General features: G+C 40.8%; 1 protein-coding gene across 3 annotated transcripts in view; it reads left to right on the top strand.

Moving 5' to 3' along the window:
• NDUFS1 (NADH:ubiquinone oxidoreductase core subunit S1) overlaps positions 1–17563 on the top strand; it is a 35548-nt gene extending 17985 nt beyond the window's left edge. For 2 of the 3 annotated variants that reach the window (XM_019021613.3, XM_055379011.2), the window contains 7 exons: positions 2824–2953; positions 8343–8503; positions 11203–11357; positions 13484–13659; positions 14614–14748; positions 14847–14919; positions 17190–17563. In XM_019021613.3, the coding sequence (XP_018877158.1) occupies positions 2824–2953; positions 8343–8503; positions 11203–11357; positions 13484–13659; positions 14614–14748; positions 14847–14919; positions 17190–17281 (922 nt within the window). In that variant the 3' untranslated portion in view covers positions 17282–17563. 3 annotated transcript variants of the gene reach the window in all.
• The last annotated feature ends 107 nt before the right edge of the window (positions 17564–17670 follow it).

Here is a 17670-nt window from a genome sequence, read left to right as displayed (position 1 = left end):
GTAGCTGGGACTACAGGCGCCCGCCACTGCACCCAGCTTATTTTTTGTATTTTTAGTAGAGACGGGGTTTCACCGTGGTCTCGATCTCCTGACCTTGTGATCCACCCGCCTCAGCCTCCCAAAGTGCTGGGATTACAGGTGTGAGCCACCGCACCCAGCCTTTTTAATTTTTTAGAGATGGAGCCTTGCCATGTTGCCAGGCTAGTCTCGAACTCCTGGGTTCAGGCCATCCTCCCGCCTTGGCCTCCCAAAGTACTGGGATTACAGGCATGAACTGCGACGCCCAGTTGCAACAATTTCTAATAGGTCCGTTTTCTCCTCTCCTTGCCAGTCTTTTAAATTTACTTTATTAGCTTTTTATTTTGAAATAATTCAAGATGCTTGAAATGGTCTTTGTATACCATTTTGTATATTGTTCACATAGATTAACTGATGTTAACATCTTACCATATTTGTATTATGATTCTCAGTGTGTGTGTGTATATATATAGTGTATATGTGTGTGTATATATATATATACACTACATATATATGTGTGTGTGAATCTAATTTTCTGAATCATTTGGAAGTTTCTGGTGGACATGGTGCCCTTTTATACCTAAATTCTCAGCGTGGATTTCCTGAGAACAAGGAGCATTCTCTTAAATAATGAAGAAATTTAGGCTGGGCGTGGTGGCTCACGCTTATAGTCCCAGTACTTTGGGAGGCTGAGGCAGGTGGATCACCTGAGGTCAGGAGTTTGAGACCAGCCTGACCAACATGGAGAAACCCATCTCTACTAAAAATACAAAATTAGCCGGGCATGGTGGCGCATGCCTGTAATCCCAGCTACTTGGGAGGCTGAGGCAGAAGAATCGCTTGAACCTGGGAAGTGAAGGTTGTGGTGAGCCAAGATCACGCCACTGTACTCCAGCCTGGGCAACAAGAGCAACACTCCATCTCAAAAAAAAGAAATTTAGTTTTTTTGGTTTCTGAGATCTCAGTCTCGGGTCACTGCATCCTCTGCCTCCTGGGTTCAAGCAATTCTCCTGCCTCAGCTGCCCGAGTAGCTGGGAATACAGGCATATGCCACCACGTCCAGCTAGTTTTTGTATTAGGGGTCTTGCTCTGCAACACAGGCTAAGGTATATTAGCATGATCACACCTCACTGCAGCCTTGACCTCCTGGGCTCAAATGATGCTCCCACCACAACCTCCTGAGTAGCTGGGACTGCAGGCATGCACCACCATGCCCAGCTAAGTTTTTAAAATACCTTTTGTAGAGGCGGGATCTCCCTATGTTGCCCAGGCTGGTCTTGAACTCCTGAGCTCAAGTGTTCCTCCTGCCTTGGCCTCTGAAAGTGCTGGGAGTAATAGACATAAGCCACTGCATCCAGCCAGAAATTTAGTTTTGATACAATATTATTTCATAAGCCTACGTTTATATTTAAATTTCATTGATTTTTTTTCATAATTTCTTTTATAGCAATTTTTTTGTTTCCTCAGGATCCATTCTGGAGTCATACATTACAATTAGTTTCATGACTCTTCTGGTCCCTTTTTTGACTTTTTTTTTTTTTTTTTTAAGAACACAAGCCAGTTATTTTCTAGCATGCTTTCTGTCTTTTAAATTTACATCTTAGAGATTTATAAAGAGGGTAACCATATAGTTTATTGTCTAAACTACGGGAGTGAAAGAGGGAATTAATAATTACATCAGGATAACAGGGAACAAAAAAAGCATTATCTCAGACAAACCAGACTATATAGTCATTGCACTTATGACTTTTTGGAGGAACTGGAGCCATAGTTCCCTGCTGTGGAGAATAAATGTCAATAACATGGTATGTTTTCATGAATTATGAAAATGTTTAAATATCCTTAATGGATAATTAAGAGATAATTGACCCTGCCATGTAAATACTGCAAAATAAAAATTACAGATTAATTCTAAAATTAAAATTTTTTTTAGGCCGGGCACAGTGGCTCATGCTTATAATCCCAGCACTCTGGGAGGCTGAGGCGGGTGGATCACCTGAGGTCAGGAGTTCAAGACCAGTCTGGCCAACATGGTGAAAGCCTGCCTTCTACTAAAAATACAAAAATTAGCTGGGCGTAGAGGCAGGCGCCTGTAATCCCAGCTACTCAGGAGGGTGAGGCAGGAAAATTGCTGGAACCCAGGAGGTGGAGCTTGCAGTGAGTCGAGATTGCGCCACAGCACTCCAGCCTGGGTGATAGAGTGAGACTCTCTCTCAAAAATAAATAAATTAATAAATAAATAACTTTTATAGCTGGCTTACTAGCATTTCTTTCTTTTTTTTTTTTTTTTATTTTTTTATTTTGAGGTGGAGTTTTGCTCTTGTTGCCCAGGCTGGAGTGCAGTGGCCTGATCTCAGCTCGCTGCAACCTCTACCTCCTGGGTTCAAGCGATTCTCCTGCCTCAGCCTCCCAAGTAGCTGGGACTACAGGCATGCACTACCATGTCCAGCTAATACTGTATTTTTAGAAGAGATGGGGTTTCACCATGTTGGTCAGGCTGGTTTCAAACTCCTGACCTCAAGTAATCCACCTGCCTTAGCCTCCTAAAGTGTTGGGACTTACAGGTGTGAGCCACTGCACCTGGTCTGGATAGCATTTCTACACAGCAAATTAATTCACTGAATTGCCTTGGCATGCCTTTTTGCAACACTGTTTTGAAAGGTACGTAGTAAATCATATCTGTTAAATGTATTGTCTGTGCTTTTAACATTTTGTAATGGTAAATAGATGTATCACTTAGGATTGATGAGACCAGTAACTGCTTAGCTTAGTTATTTACTTCTTAAAATGTTGTTTTTATTTCAGCTGGCTGCATAATGACTTAAAAGTGGCCCTTATAGGCAGTCCAGTGGACCTCACTTACACATATGACCACCTGGGAGACTCCCCCAAAATTCTTCAAGACATTGCTTCGGGAAGCCATCCATTTAGCCAGGTGCTCTCAACTTATGTGTATCTACTCTTGTTGATTTTTAATTATTATTATTTAAACTTAACTGTTTTTGTAATAATCCTATGTAAGTGTTAAAACTTACACCAGGTTGGGCGCGGTGGCTCACGCCTGTAATCCCAGCACTTTGGGAGTCCGAGGCAGGTGGATCACCTGAGGTCAGGAGTTCAAGACCAGACTGGGCAACATGGTGAAACCCTGTCTCTACTAAAATACAAACCAAAGTTAGCGTGCGCCTGTAGTATCAGCTACTTGGGAGGCTGAAGCAGGAGAATTGCTTGAAGCAGGAGAATTGCTTGAACCCAGGAGGCGGAGGTTGCAGTGAGCCAAGATTGTGCCACTGCACTCCAGCCTGGGCAACAGAGCGAGACTCTCTCCCACCCCCCAAAAAAACTTACACCAATACAGAAAAGAACATGAGGAAGAAAGTAAAACATTACCTAAAATTCCACCACCCCAAAACAGGTATTGATGAAACATCATAATCATCTCTTCATTTATATAGAGAGCAAAGCAAGATGGATTAATAGTCAAACAAAAATGAGATCGTACTGTACATGCAGTTTTTGTTTACCAGAGTTTAATTTTCTTGAAATTATCTGAAAAGAAATCAAAGTAAAACTGAAAGAATTGCACTTTTAACTTCATTTAAATCTTTCTTTATTACAAAAGGAGTTATTCCTTAAAATTTTACCAGTCCTTCTATTTTCGTTTCTGAGGTACATGTTTTTTTCATTTGAGTTCTTTCTTTAATTCATTTTGTTGTTGGCTTTATTGTTTTGCTTTTCCCCAAAGGTGGCTCATTGGTGCCTGTATTCCTTGAGTTCTTGCTTGCTTGAGAATGTCTATTCCTGAAGAGACAGCTTGTCAGGATGTGAAATTCCAGGGTCAGACTTTTTTTTTCCCCCCTTTCTGAGCTTTATAGACACTGCCTTTTGTTAGTGAAGAAGCATGTAAACTTTATTCCCCCACCCCGCCCCAAACCCTGTCCTGATTATCTTTTTTTTTTTTTTTCCTTGGCAGGGAGACGAAGTCTCGCTCTGTCACCCAGGCTGGAGTGCAGTGGCACGATCTTGGCTCATTGCAACCTCCGCCTCCCGGGTTCATTCTCCTGCGTTAGCCTCCCGAGTAGCTGGGACTACAGGCACGCACCACCACACCTGGCTAATTTTTGTATTTTTAGTAGAGACGGGGTTTCACCATATTGGCCAGGGTGGTCTCCAACTCCTGACTTTGTGGTCCACCCGCCTCGGCCTCCCAAAGTGCTGGGATTCTGATTATCATTCTTGAAATTCAGTAACTTCACCAAAATATGTCTTAAAGGTGAAGACATCACTATAAGACTATAGGACAGAATGTACTTTCAGTCTAAAGATACAAGGTTCTCTTTATTTTAGAATATATGTGTGGTGGTGGAGATGATTAAAAAACTAAGGAGTTGGCCGGGCATGGTGGCTCACATCTGTAATCCCAGCACTTTGGGAGGCTGAGGTGGGTGGATCACCTGAGGTCGGGAGTTTGAGACCAGCCTGACCAACATGGAGAAACTCCGTCTCTATTAAAAATACATAATTAGCTGGGCATGGTGGTGCATGCATAATCCCAGCTACTCGGGAGGCTGAGGCAGGAGAATCGCTTGAACCTGAGAGGTGGAGGTTGTGGTGAGCCAAGATTGCACCATTGCACTCCAGCCTGGGCAACAGGAGTGAAACTCTGTCTCAAAAAAAAAAGAAAAAAAAAAGGAAAGAAACTAAGGAATTTCCAACCAGGTGCGGTGGCTCACACCTGTAATCCCAGCACTTTGGGAGGCCAAGGTGTATGGATCACCTGAGGTCAGGAGTTCGAGACCAGCCTGGCCAACATGGTTAAACCCCGTCTCTACTAAAAATAACAAAAATTAGCTGGGTGTGGTGATGGGCACCTGTAATCCCAGCTACTCGGGAGGGTGAGGCTGGAGAATCGCTTGAACCCAGAAGACGGAGGTTGCAGTGAGCTCAGATCATGCCACTGCACTCCAGCCTGGGCGACAGAGCGAGACTCCGTCTCAAAAAAAAAAAAAACCAACAACTAAAAACTAAGGAGTTTCTGTTTGTCACACAAGGGGGTCTGGAGGTAGGCACATTGAAAGCTGATGCAGGCTGGGTGCAGTGGCTCATGCCTGTAATTCCAGTACTTTGGGAGGCTGAGGCGGGCGGATCACAAGGTCAGGACTTTGAGACCAGCCTGACCACCATGGTGAAACCCCGCTTCTGCTTAAAAAAAAAAAAAAAAATACAGAAATTAGCCGGTTGTAGTGGCCTGTAATCCCAGCTACTTGGGAGGCTGGGGCAAGAGAATCACTTGAACCCAGGAGGCAGAGGTTGCAGTGAGCTGAGGTTGTGCCATTGGACTCCAGCCTGGGTGACAGAGTGAGACTCCATCTCAAAAAAACAAAAAGAAGAAAGAAAAAAAAAATGATGCAGTTGTCCAAGCATATCATCAAAGAGAGCCTGCCTTCCTGCTTTGCTGTCGTCAGTGCATTTGCTTGCTCACATGTGATTGTGTGTGTTCTTCTCCTTGTGGTTCCAAGATGGTTGCTTCACTTACAGTCTCAGGTGTAGGGAAGAAGGTGATGTGCAAGAGGATGAAGTAGCAAAGCACAACTTGTTTATTTTGAATAGAAAAAAAATTATGATTAAAAGATCAAAAATATTAAAAAATATTCAGTGAAAAGTCTTCCTTTCTCCTCTCTAATTCCCATCCCCATGTGATAGGTGACTACTATTTTCAGAGAACGTTTTCTTTTCTTTTTTTCTTTTTTCTTTTTTTTTAAGACAGAGTCTTGCTGTGTCCCCAGGCTGGAGTGCAGTACAGTGGCATGATCTCGGCTCACTGCAACCTCAGTCTGCCAGGTTCAAGCGATTCTTGCCTCAACCTCCCAAGTACCTGGGACTACAGGCGCACGCCACCATGCCCAGCTAATTTTTTTATTTTTAGTAGAGACAGGGTTTCACCATGTTGGCCAGGATGGTCTCGATCTCCTGACCTCGTGATCTGCCCGTGTCGGCCTCCCAAAGTACTGGGATTACAGGCGTGAGCCACTGTGCCTGGCCTGAGAACGTTTTGTTCTATAATAGATTTAAATACATTTTTCATTAATTCTGTTACCTTCATTAAGAACTCTTGATGTGGTGGCTCACACCTGTAATCCCAGCACTTTGGGAAGCCAATGCAGGGAAATCACCTGAGGTCAGGAGCAAGACCAGCCTGGGCAAAATGGTGAAACCCTATCTCTACTAAAAAATACAAAAAAAACCCAATTTGCTTGGCATGGTGGCATGTGCCAGTAATGTCAGCTACTTGGGAGGCTGAGGCAAGATAATAGCTTGAACCTGGGAGGTGGAGGTTACAGTGAGCCGAGATCATGCCACTGCACTCCAGCCTGGGCAACAGAGTAAGACCCTGTCTCAAAAGAAAAAAAAACAACTCTTGACAGTGCAGTTGTCGAATCTTCTTTTCTATATATATATTTTTAAGGTCTCACTCTGTTGCCTAGGCTGCAGTGCAATGGCAGAATTGTAGCTGACTATAGCCTCAAACTCCTGGGCTTAAGCAGTCCTCCCACCTAAGCCTCCCCTGTAGCTGGGTCTGCAGGCATACACCACCATGCCCAGCTAATTTTTATATTTTTTTGTATAGATGGGGCTCATTGTGATGCCCAGTCTGGCCTCAAACTCCTGGCCTCAAGCAATTCTCCCACCTCAGCCTTCTAAAGTGTTGGGATTACAAGCATGAGCCAACCTTGCCTGGTTTTTCATATCTGTGTTTTTTTCCTTTTTCCATTTGTTTTGTATCCTGTACCCTGTCTTTCCTGTCCTTGTATTTAATCATGTTTTCTTTCTTTTCTTTCTTTTTTTTTTGTTTTTGAGACGGTCTGGCGCTGTCACCCATGCTGGAGTGCAATGGTGCTGTCTTGGCTCACTGCAGCCACCACTGGGACCACAGGTGCACACCACCATGCCTGGCCAATTTTTTGTAGAGACGAGGTTTTGCCACGTTGCCCAGGCTGTACTTGAACCCATGGGCTCAAGTCATCCACCCACTTCGGCCTCCCAGAGTGTTGCGATTACAGGCCTGAGCCACTGCACCTGGCCTGTTTAGTTTCTTATTGTTTCTGGAATGGTATTTATTACTTGTTTGTCTTCCAGTTCTATCCTGAATTCAATGATGAAAGTCTCCTTACTATATAATACTCTACAGTGTTGCTTCTTTGAGTTTTTAAGTGAGAAAGAGTGTGTTATTTTTCATTGTCTTTGAGACTATTAAAAACTGTTTCAACTATTCACATTTCCTTGGCAAATTCCTCTTGTGATTAATGTATTCCTCTTTATAATATCTCAGCATAATTTCCATGCTGATTCTTTGATTGTGGCCAGCTATTTATTGAAGAATGACACAAAGGATGGGTGGGAGAATGAGACGTGTATTCTATAAGTTGACACGTTTTGTTTTGTTTTGTTTTTGAGACAGTCTCACTCTGTTGCCCAGGCGGAGTGCAGTGGCACAATCTTGGCCCACTGCAACCTCCGCCTCCCAGGTTCAAGCAATTCTCGTGCCTTAGCCTCCTGTGTAGCTGGGGCAACAGGTACATACCACCGTGCCTGGTTAATTTTTTTGTATTTTTAGTAGAGACGGGGTTTCGCCATGTTGGCCAGGCTGGTCTCGGACTCCTGTCCTCAAGTGATCCACCCACCTCAGCCTCCCAAAGTGTTGGGATTACAGGCGTGAGCCACCGCGCCCGGCCTATAACTTTACATCTTATTTGCCCATCTTCTGTGAAATCTGTAGTTTCCTTTACTCTTGGGATGCATTCTCCCAGTTTTTGTCATTTAGAGTTACTATGGTTTAAAACAAAGCCTTAAAATTGTAGGTATTTAACATTGTGATCTGGTGATCATTGCTTTCCCTGCCTCCTCCTCCCTATCTGTGGCATGGTAAGTAGATGGAAGATAGTAGACATGATACTTAAGCATAGTTTTTCTTATTCTTTAATTACCATCTGAATCTCTGGAGAGAAGTTCCCCAATTTTTCTGGGACCTGCCCATAGTTATTCTGACCACAGGGTAATTTGCTAGGCTTTTTATTCTGAATAATTACTTTTAGAAAACGTGTCTTAGCTGATACTCAGGCATATTTCACAGTAGCATTGGCAAGATGCTTTGGATTAAACTAAATCTGGTTGTATATGTGTGTCTGTATGTTGGGCTGACAAATAGAAGACATTCATGTTACACCTAAGACTTGGGACAACCTATATTATAGAGGCAAATATGGTTAGGTGTTCAGCTTACTTGTAATATTTTAAAATCAAAGTTGTTTTTTTTTTTTAAATAGGTCCTAAAGGAAGCTAAAAAACCAATGGTGGTTTTAGGCAGTTCTGCACTCCAAAGAAATGATGGAGCAGCAATTCTTGCAGCTGTTTCTAGCATTGCACAAAAGATTCGGATGACTAGTGGTGTTACTGGTGATTGGAAAGTTATGAATATCCTTCATAGGTTTGTTGAGTAATTGCTTTATATACTATAAATTCAAGTAATGTTGTGTATATGTATGTGTTCCTGATACACTGTTAAATTTAATTTACAAACAGCATTTAGCAACATTATCCCAGTTACACATGTGAAACATAGACCTTTACTCTGTGTGAGAAGAGCCCGAGGTGATAAGGAATATTAAAAATATTTGAAATAACAGTGAGTGTTGAGGAAAAAAGTGAAGTACTATAAAAATTGTTATATTAGTTATACCTTGGTTCAAAAATTGCAACAAGTTCTTTAATTAAATGATAAAAATGTAAGCTAATATGAGAATTCAGCTAAAGGATTTCTTTCTTTTTTTTTTTTCTTCTTAAGTATTTGGCTTTTTGTTTTGAGACAGGGTCTCAGTGCAGTGGCGTGATCATAGTCCACTGCAGCCCTGACTTCCTGAGCTCCAGCGATCCTCCCACCCCTGCCTCCCAAGTATTAAATGGCTGAAGCTACAGGCGCATGCCACATGCCCAGCTAATTTTTTGTTTTTGTAGAGATAAAGTCTCACTATGTTGCCCAGGTTGATCTCAAACTCCTGGGCTCAGGCGATACTTCTGCCTCAGCCTCCCAAACTGCTGGGATTATAAGCGTGAGCCACTGCACCTAGCCTTTATTTCAAACCATATCAATAATGCAGGTTTAATTTAGGTAAGTTGAAAAGAGACAGATATGTGCAGAAATGGAACTGATCCTTATTCTACAATGTGTAGATAATTATTACTATTTTCATGCATTTTCTTCTAGTTTTTTTTTTTACCCTGCGTAATATTTTATTTTATTTTTTTGAGACCAGAGTCTCACTCTGTTGCCCAGTCTGAAGTACAGTGGCACGATCTTGGCTCACTGCAGCCTCCCCCTCCCAGGTTCAAGTGATCCTCCTGCCTCAGCCTCCCAAGTAAGCTGGGACTATTGGCATGTGCCACCACACCTGGCTAATTTTTTTATTTTATTATTATTATTATTAATTTTGAGATGAAGTATTGCTCTGTCACCCAGGCTGGAGTACAATGGCACGATCTCGGCTCACTGCAACCTCCATCCCTGAAGTTCAAGCAATTCTCCTGCCTCAGCCTCCTGAGTAGCTGGGACTACAGGCGCATGCCACTACGCCAGGCTAATTTTTTGTATTTTTAGTAGAGACTGGGTTTCACCATGTTAGCCAGGATGGTCTCGATCTCCTGACCTCAGGTGATCTGCCCACCTCAGCCTCCCAAAGTGCTGGGATTACAGGTGTGAGCCACCACGCCCGGCCTAATTTTTTTGTTTTTAGTAGAGATGGGATTTCACCATGTTCGCCAGGCTGGTCTCAAACTCCTGACCTCAGGTGATCTGCCACCCTCGGCCTCCCAAAGTGCTGGGATTACAGATATGAGCCACTTCACCTCACAGCTGTGTAATATTTTTTAGTTACATAGGTGAAATTATACTGTGAATACAATTTTGTGTCCTGGTTTCAATAGGTTTTCATTGCCAAATGAGAATTTCCTACTATGGTCAGAAATGTTTTTCTAGAAATTGTTTGTAAATAAAAACGTTAATGGCTAATTGATATCATGAATATACTATAAATTTTTTTAGCAATTTTCTTCTTTTTAACATGTATGTTGATGGTAGTTTTTAACTTCTTAAATAATGCAGTGATTCACAGATACCTTTGCACTTGAAATTATCTTCTTAGGATATATTTCTAAAAGTAGAACTATTGGGGCACACAGGATAACCATTTCTGAGCCTTTCGAAGCATGCTTCCAACTTGTTTTAGGTCCTCAGAATGGCTACTATTTCTAGATAGTTAACAAATACCAAGCTAAACCAAAACAACAACCCTGCTATTCAAAGTATATTTATTCCAGACCTCTTCTTTAAAAGATTATTTTGTGCTTATAAGAGTAATATATATTTGTAGAAAAAATTTCTATAAGGTTTTGATTTTCTCATTATGGTTTTTGCTGAATTACAGTTTAATGAGTGGTTTTCAATTTCTCCCTTTTCATTTTTGAAATAATCTGATTTTTCTTCTTTGAATATGTATGGCTTATCATGTTTTATGTCTTACTTTATTGAATAAGAATCAGACTTAAAGCAATTACAGTTGGCATAAAATTTCTAGAATTATTTCATTCAATACTATGTCATGGAGAGACAGAGCGTCCTAAGAATCTGACATTTCTTTGGTTGCCATTCTCAAAACAGTAAAAGACTGCTGTTTCTGGTTTTAGCATCTATTTTAAATGGGTAAGAATGGGATTTTTTGGCCAGGTGTGGTGGCTCACGCCTGTAATCCCAGCACTTTGGGAGACCAAGGCGGGTGGATCACCTGAGGTCAAGAGTTCAAGACCAGCCTGGCCAACATGGTGAAACCCCATCTCTACTGAAAACACAAAAATTAGCCGGGTGTGGTGGCATGTGCCTGTAGTCCCAGCTACTTGGGAGGCTGAAGAAGGAGAATCGCTTGAATCCAGGAGGCAGAGGTTACAGTGAGCCGAGATCACGCCACTGCACTCCAGCCTGGGCGACAAAGTGAGACTCTGTCACCGAGAAAAAAATAAAATAAAATAAAATGGGTTTTTTGACATTGTCGAAAGGAAATTATTCCAAAAATCGCATTTAATTTTTTACATTGAAAATAACTGCAGTTATGGTAAAATTCCATAATTGCTTTGCAGGATTGCAAGTCAAGTAGCTGCTTTGGACCTTGGCTATAAGCCTGGGGTGGAAGCAATTCGGAAGAACCCTCCCAAGGTGCTGTTTCTCCTGGGAGCAGATGGAGGTTGTATCACACGACAGGATTTGCCAAAGGATTGTTTCATTATTTATCAAGGTAAGTATCACCTGTGACACCAGAAACAAAAGAGAGTAGTACATTATGTATGTTAGAAACCATTTAGTAATATATTTAGTGAACTGAATGTTTTCCATTTGAGAATTTTGCCTCCCCCACTCCTCCTCCTTTTTTTTTAAACAAACCACAAGTGTTATTAGTTACATAATTGATACTGCTTTTAAGAATTATTACCTGCCGGGTGCAGTGGCTCACACCTGTAATCCCAGCACTTTGGGAGGCCAGTGCGGGTGGATCACCTGAGGTCAGGAGTTCAAGACCAGCGTGACCAACATGGTAAAACCCTGTCTCTACTAAAAACATAAAAATTAGCCGAGCATGGTGGCGGGCGCCTGTAATCCCAGCTACTCGGGAGGCTAAGACAGGAAAATCACTTGAACCTGGGAGGCAGAGGTTGCAGTGAGCCAAGATCATGCCATTGTACTCCAGCCTAGGCAATAAGAGTGAAATTCCCTCTCAAAAAAAAAAAAAAAAGTTAAACCAAAATATATGAACTAAATCCTGTTCCTTGGGTGCCATGGCTCATGCTGTAATCCCACCACTTTGAGAGGCTGAGGCAGGAGGATTTGTTGAGCCTAGGAGTTCTAGACCAGTCTGGGCAACATAGGGAGACCCTGTTTCTACAAAAAATTTAAAAATTAGCTAGGCGTGATGCTGCATGTCTGTGATCCCAGCTACTTAGGAGGCTGAGGTGGGAGGATCACTTGAGTTCAGGAGGTTGAGGCTGCAATGAGCCATGATCACGCCACTGCACTCCAGCCTGGGTGACAGAGCAATAAAAAATGTTATTTTTAATAAAATTAAAAACAAAATAAACTAAAATCCTGTTTTTAGTCCTTTAAGAAATAATCATTGATGACAGTTTTGATATGCGTAGTTCATAACATCTTCATACGCATATACAAATGTGCACAAATTAAACTATATATTATTCTACGACTTTCTTACACTTGATTCAGATGTTTCTAAAGGTCTTCTTTTCTGAATAACTTTTTTCTTCTGCCAGTTGTTATTAATGGGTGGCAGTGTTTCCAAATTTTTCTGTAAGTTTTCGTTTATGCCTTTTTCAGTATTACTGTCATATTCCTGTCTTTGCATCCTCCCCTGTTTCAGTCTACTTTACCAAATTTCACAAACTGGTAATCTGAGCAGTTCTACTTTGCAAGCATTTCTACTTTGTAAGCATCAGTATATTTACTTGCCTGTTTTATATGTGTGTATTATATTATACATATTTGTATTTGCATAAAATAGTCTGAGAAGATACATTTTTTTCTTTAAAAAAAATTTTTTTTTTGAGATAGAGTCTCACTCTGTCACCCAGGCTGGAGTGCAGTGGTGTGATCACGGCTCACTGCAGCCCCTGCCTCACAGGTTCAAACGATTCTCATGCCTCAGCCCTCTTGAGTAGCTGGGATTACAGGCACACACCACCACATTGGGCTAATTTTTTTGTATTTTTAGTAGAGATGCAGTTTTGCCATGTTGGCCAGGCTGGACACAAACTCCTGGCCTCAAGTCATCTGTCTGCCTTGGCCTCCCAAAGTGCTGGGATCACAGGCATGAGCCACCGCACCTGGTCCCCAAATGCTTTAACAATAATTTTCTTTGGGGCCGGGCGCGGTGGCTCATGCCTGTAATCCCAGCACTTTGGGAGGCCGAAGCGGGCGGATCACAAGGTCAGGAGATCAAGACCATCCTGGCTAAACACGGTGAAACCCTGTCTCTACTAAAAATACAAAAAATTAGCTGAGTGTGGTGGCGGGCACCTGTAGTCCCAGCTACTTGGGAGGCTGAGACAGGAGAATGGCATGAACCCAGGAGGCAGAGCTTGCTGTGAGCCAAGATTGCACCACTGCACTCCAGCCTGGGCGACAGAGCGAGACTCCATCTCAAAAAAATAATAATAATTTTCTTTGGGAAGGGAGTTGAATTAGGGGTGAGTTGGGCTTTAATTTTTATTACTTCACTACTGTTTCATTTTAGTTTTAAAAACTTTTGTGACTTTACAAAATAGGATTTAAAATGATATATACTATCTTCATGTACAGTAGAAAATCAGTTTTTAATAAAATTTTGGTTTACCATTTTCCATCTTTGTGCAGGACATCATGGTGATGTTGGGGCTCCCATAGCTGATGTTATTCTCCCAGGAGCTGCTTACACAGAGAAGTCTGCTACATATGTCAACACTGAGGGTAGAGCTCAGCAGACTAAGGTAGCAGTGACACCTCCTGGCTTGGCAAGAGAAGACTGGAAAATTATAAGAGCACTCTCTGAGGTATAATTTCTGAGTCATTTCTTAGTGATGCTACTAAAGGCATATTTGATATTTTAGCCTGTTAGAATGATGTTCAAAGTCAAGGAAGATGCCAATCTGAAATGCAGAGATGATTTGAATAATTTTTATAGAAAACATGTATTCAGAAACAGGAATTCAAGGTTACAGTGAGCTCTCATTGTACCGCTGCACTCCAGCCTGAGGGACAGAGCAAGACCCTGTCTCTTAAAAAATAAAGGAACTTGAAATTGGTGCTTTTATTTTATTTTATTTATTTTTGAGACAGAGTTTTTCTCTGTTGCCCAGGCTGGAGTGCAGTGGCGTGATCTCAGCTTACAGCAACCTCCACCTCACGGGCACAAGCTTCCCGAGTAACTGGGATTACACGCATGTACCACCAAGCCTGGCTAATTTTTATATTTTTAGTAGAGATGGGGTTTCGCCATGTTGGCCAGGCTGGTCTTGAACTCCTGGGCCTCAAGCAGTCCTCCCACCTCGGTCTCCCGAAGTGCTGGGATTACAGGTGTGAGCCACTGCACCTGGCCTGAAATTGGTGCTTTTATTGTTGAAAATTGTTGACTTGTCTTTTGCCTGAAAATCCGTCTGTTAGCTCTTTATTGATGTAAAAGTAAGCATCCTGACTTTTAAAATAATAATACATTGTAAACTTTGTGTATTTTAATAACAGGTTAGCAAAAACATTTGGATTTAGCATAGTATTGTCTCTTTAATCATTTCATAGTCACTAATGTACTGACAGCTGTGAATGAATTAGAATTTTTGATATTTGTGTTCCCTGCTTAACTGCTTCCTTCGTAAATGTATGTCTACTAATGGACACCAATAGGTTTTTCAGTAGTGCTGCATTATTTCACCATAGTTACAATTATGTGTTATTTGATATTTTTAAGTATTAAAGCTTTTTGTTGTTTTTGGGGACCTGACATGTTGTAGATTGCTGGAATGACTCTTCCATATGATACTTTGGATCAAGTAAGGAACAGATTGGAAGAAGTCTCTCCTAATCTTGTTCGATATGATGATATTGAAGGGGCTAATTACTTCCAGCAAGCAAATGAGCTCTCAAAGGTAACAGCTCGCCTATGAGCAGTTTTCATAATGTTGTATCTACTGGTGTAACAGTACTGGTTTTCCATATTATTGTTGATCTCTTCTTTTTTGTGCAGCTAGTGAACCAGCAGCTTCTTGCTGACCCACTTGTTCCACCTCAGCTAACTATAAAAGACTTCTACATGACAGGTATGTAATTGTCAACATGACTGTGCCAAATACGAAAGGTAAGAAGTAATCAGATCACCTCATTTGGTGTTATAATTCCAATTTGTGATTGATAGTGTTTGCAATTCTTAATCTTTGAAGGTTTTCAAACATTGGAACTAACGTAAGCATATTTTCTGATTCTACTCTAGTTTTTTTGTTTCTGAAATGTAAGCAAAGTTTGAAAATCCAAGCAATTAATAGATTTTAAATATAAAATTTTGCTGTTGTAAGGAAAGTCACTGTGTAGCAATTTAGGGCGAATTTTCCAAAGTGGCAAATAACTGCAGGTTTTTCTGAGAATTATAGGTGGAAGAATCAAAACATTTAAATGTGAAACATGTTAAACAGTGCTTCTGATGTAAATTGTTAGGAATGTTTTTAAGGAACGCAGACAAACTGAAACTTGTTTATTGCAGATTCTTAGAACAGTTGATACAACATCTAGGTTATGAGGTAGTTAATAGTTGATAGATTATTTTGACTAATTTTCTATCTAAAAGCACATAGAACTCTTAATTTTTTTATATAGTTTGTATCTAAGATTTTTTAAATAGGTATTTTAGTTAGATAATAAAGATTACCTTCATTGTAAAATAATACCTATGCTCAAAAGCACAACAAAAAATCACTTCTATGGTATTTATCTGCGAACTTATGAACACAAAGAAGGAAACAACAGACACTGTAGTCTACTTGAGGGTGGAGAGTGGGAGGAGGGAGAGGTGCAGAAAAGATAAGTCTTGGGTACTGGGCTTAATTCCTCGGTGATGAAGTATTCTGTACAACAAATCCCCGTGACATGAGTTTACTGGTGTAAAAAGCCTTCACATGTACCCCTGAACCTAAAAGTTTTTTTTAAAAAAAAAAAGAAAAATCACTACGCTCCCACTATCAAGAAATAACTATAATTATTATTTTTAACATTTTAGTCACTCTTCCTCCAGGGACATACATATGCGTTATACACATATATATTACATTAATTAACTATTGTTATTTATATGTAATTATTACTGTTTACATGTACGTGTGTGTGTGTGTGTGTGTGTATAATTTTTGAGATGAGATTTTACTCTGTCACCCAGGCTGGAGTGCAGTGGCACAATCTTGGCTTGCTGCAACCTCTGCCTCCTGAGCTGAAGTGATCCTCCCACCTCAGCCTCCTCAGTAGCTAGGACTATAGGCGCATACCACCACATCCAGCTAGTTTTTGTATTTTTTGTAGAGATGGGGTTTCGCCATGTTACCCAGGCAGATCTCAAACTCCTGGACTCAAGCAGTCCACCCACCTCAGCCTCCCAAAGTGCTGGGACTACAGATGTGAGCCACCACCCCTGGCCTATATATTTTTTAGTGAAACAAAGTGAGATTAGGCCGGGTGCAGTGGCTCATGCCTGTAATTCCAGCATTTTGGGAGGCTGAGGGGGGCAGATGGCTTGAATCCAGGAGTTTCAGACCAGCCTGGGCAACATAGTCAGATCTGGTCTCTTTAAAAAAAAAAAAAATTGAGATTATTCACTTGGGGGTGGGGGTTGATAGCTTTATTGAAATATAATTCATATACCCTAAAATTTACTCATGAAGTGGACAATTCAATGTATTTTAGTACATATGCTGTTTTGTAACCTTTTTCAATAATAGTATTGTACACATTTTTCCTATATTTATTTATTTATTTATTTTTTCGAGACAAGAATCTTGCTCTGTCGCCCAGGCTAGATTGCAGTGGTGTGATCTCCGCTCACTGCAAGCTCCGCCTCCTGGGTTCACACGATTCTCCTGCCTCAGACTCCCGAGTAGCTGGGACTACAGGCATGTGCCACAACACCTGGCTAATTTTTTGTATTTTTAGTAGAGATGGGGTTTCACTGTGTTAGCCAGGATGGTCTCAATCTCCTGACCTCGTGATCCACCTGCCTCGGCCTCCCAAAGTGCTGGGATTACAGGTGTGAGCCACCGCGCCTGGCCTTTCCTATGTTTTTAATACTTTTCTATAATTTTTTAATGGCTGCATACTGGTACACTGTCTAGCTGCTCTATAGTTATTTGATTGTTTCCAGGGATAGTTATTGAAAGCATTTGGCCAGTAAGGGGTTTATCGTTGGAATCTATTGGTTACATATAATTATATATACTTGCATAGAGCCTTATAATCTTTTTTCCTCCTGAATATGTACACCATTAAAGTTTTAGTATGTGCTTTTTAAAAAGTTGTATTATCAAAATGACATTTTCTTAATATCTTTCAGATTCAATTAGCAGAGCCTCACAGACAATGGCCAAATGTGTCAAAGCTGTCACAGAGGGTGCCCAGGCAGTAGAGGAACCATCCATATGCTGAAGCTTCTACTAGGATCCCAATTTTGCCGCAGATAATTAATGGACAACTGTAGTGCAGTGATCCTTTACAGGTTTATTTCTTTGTAAAAAAAAAAAATAATAATAATTTGAATCATGTAATATTTAAGGTTATACTATGCCTATTTGAAAATGATATTAGTTATCAACTTTGCAGTTTGAAAAACATGTATTGTGTGTAAAGGTTACATAACAAAACTATGCAGATGCTCTTAAAAGCATTGATAACCTTTGTGACGAATATAAAGAAATCCTTAAATTATGAGTTGTTGGCTTATCTTCATAAATAATTTGTCTATAAAATGGATGAAATGAAAAGAGTTTCAATTAAAACCTACTTTTTTCTAGTGCTAAAGAAAAGATTTAAGCACT

The sequence above is a fragment of the Gorilla gorilla genome, chromosome 11 (assembly GCF_029281585.2).
Source record: "Gorilla gorilla gorilla isolate KB3781 chromosome 11, NHGRI_mGorGor1-v2.1_pri, whole genome shotgun sequence".
In the NCBI taxonomy this organism is placed as follows: Eukaryota; Metazoa; Chordata; class Mammalia; order Primates; family Hominidae; genus Gorilla; species Gorilla gorilla.
Note: the sequence above shows the minus strand (reverse complement) of the source record. Positions and strands in the feature narration are given on the sequence as shown.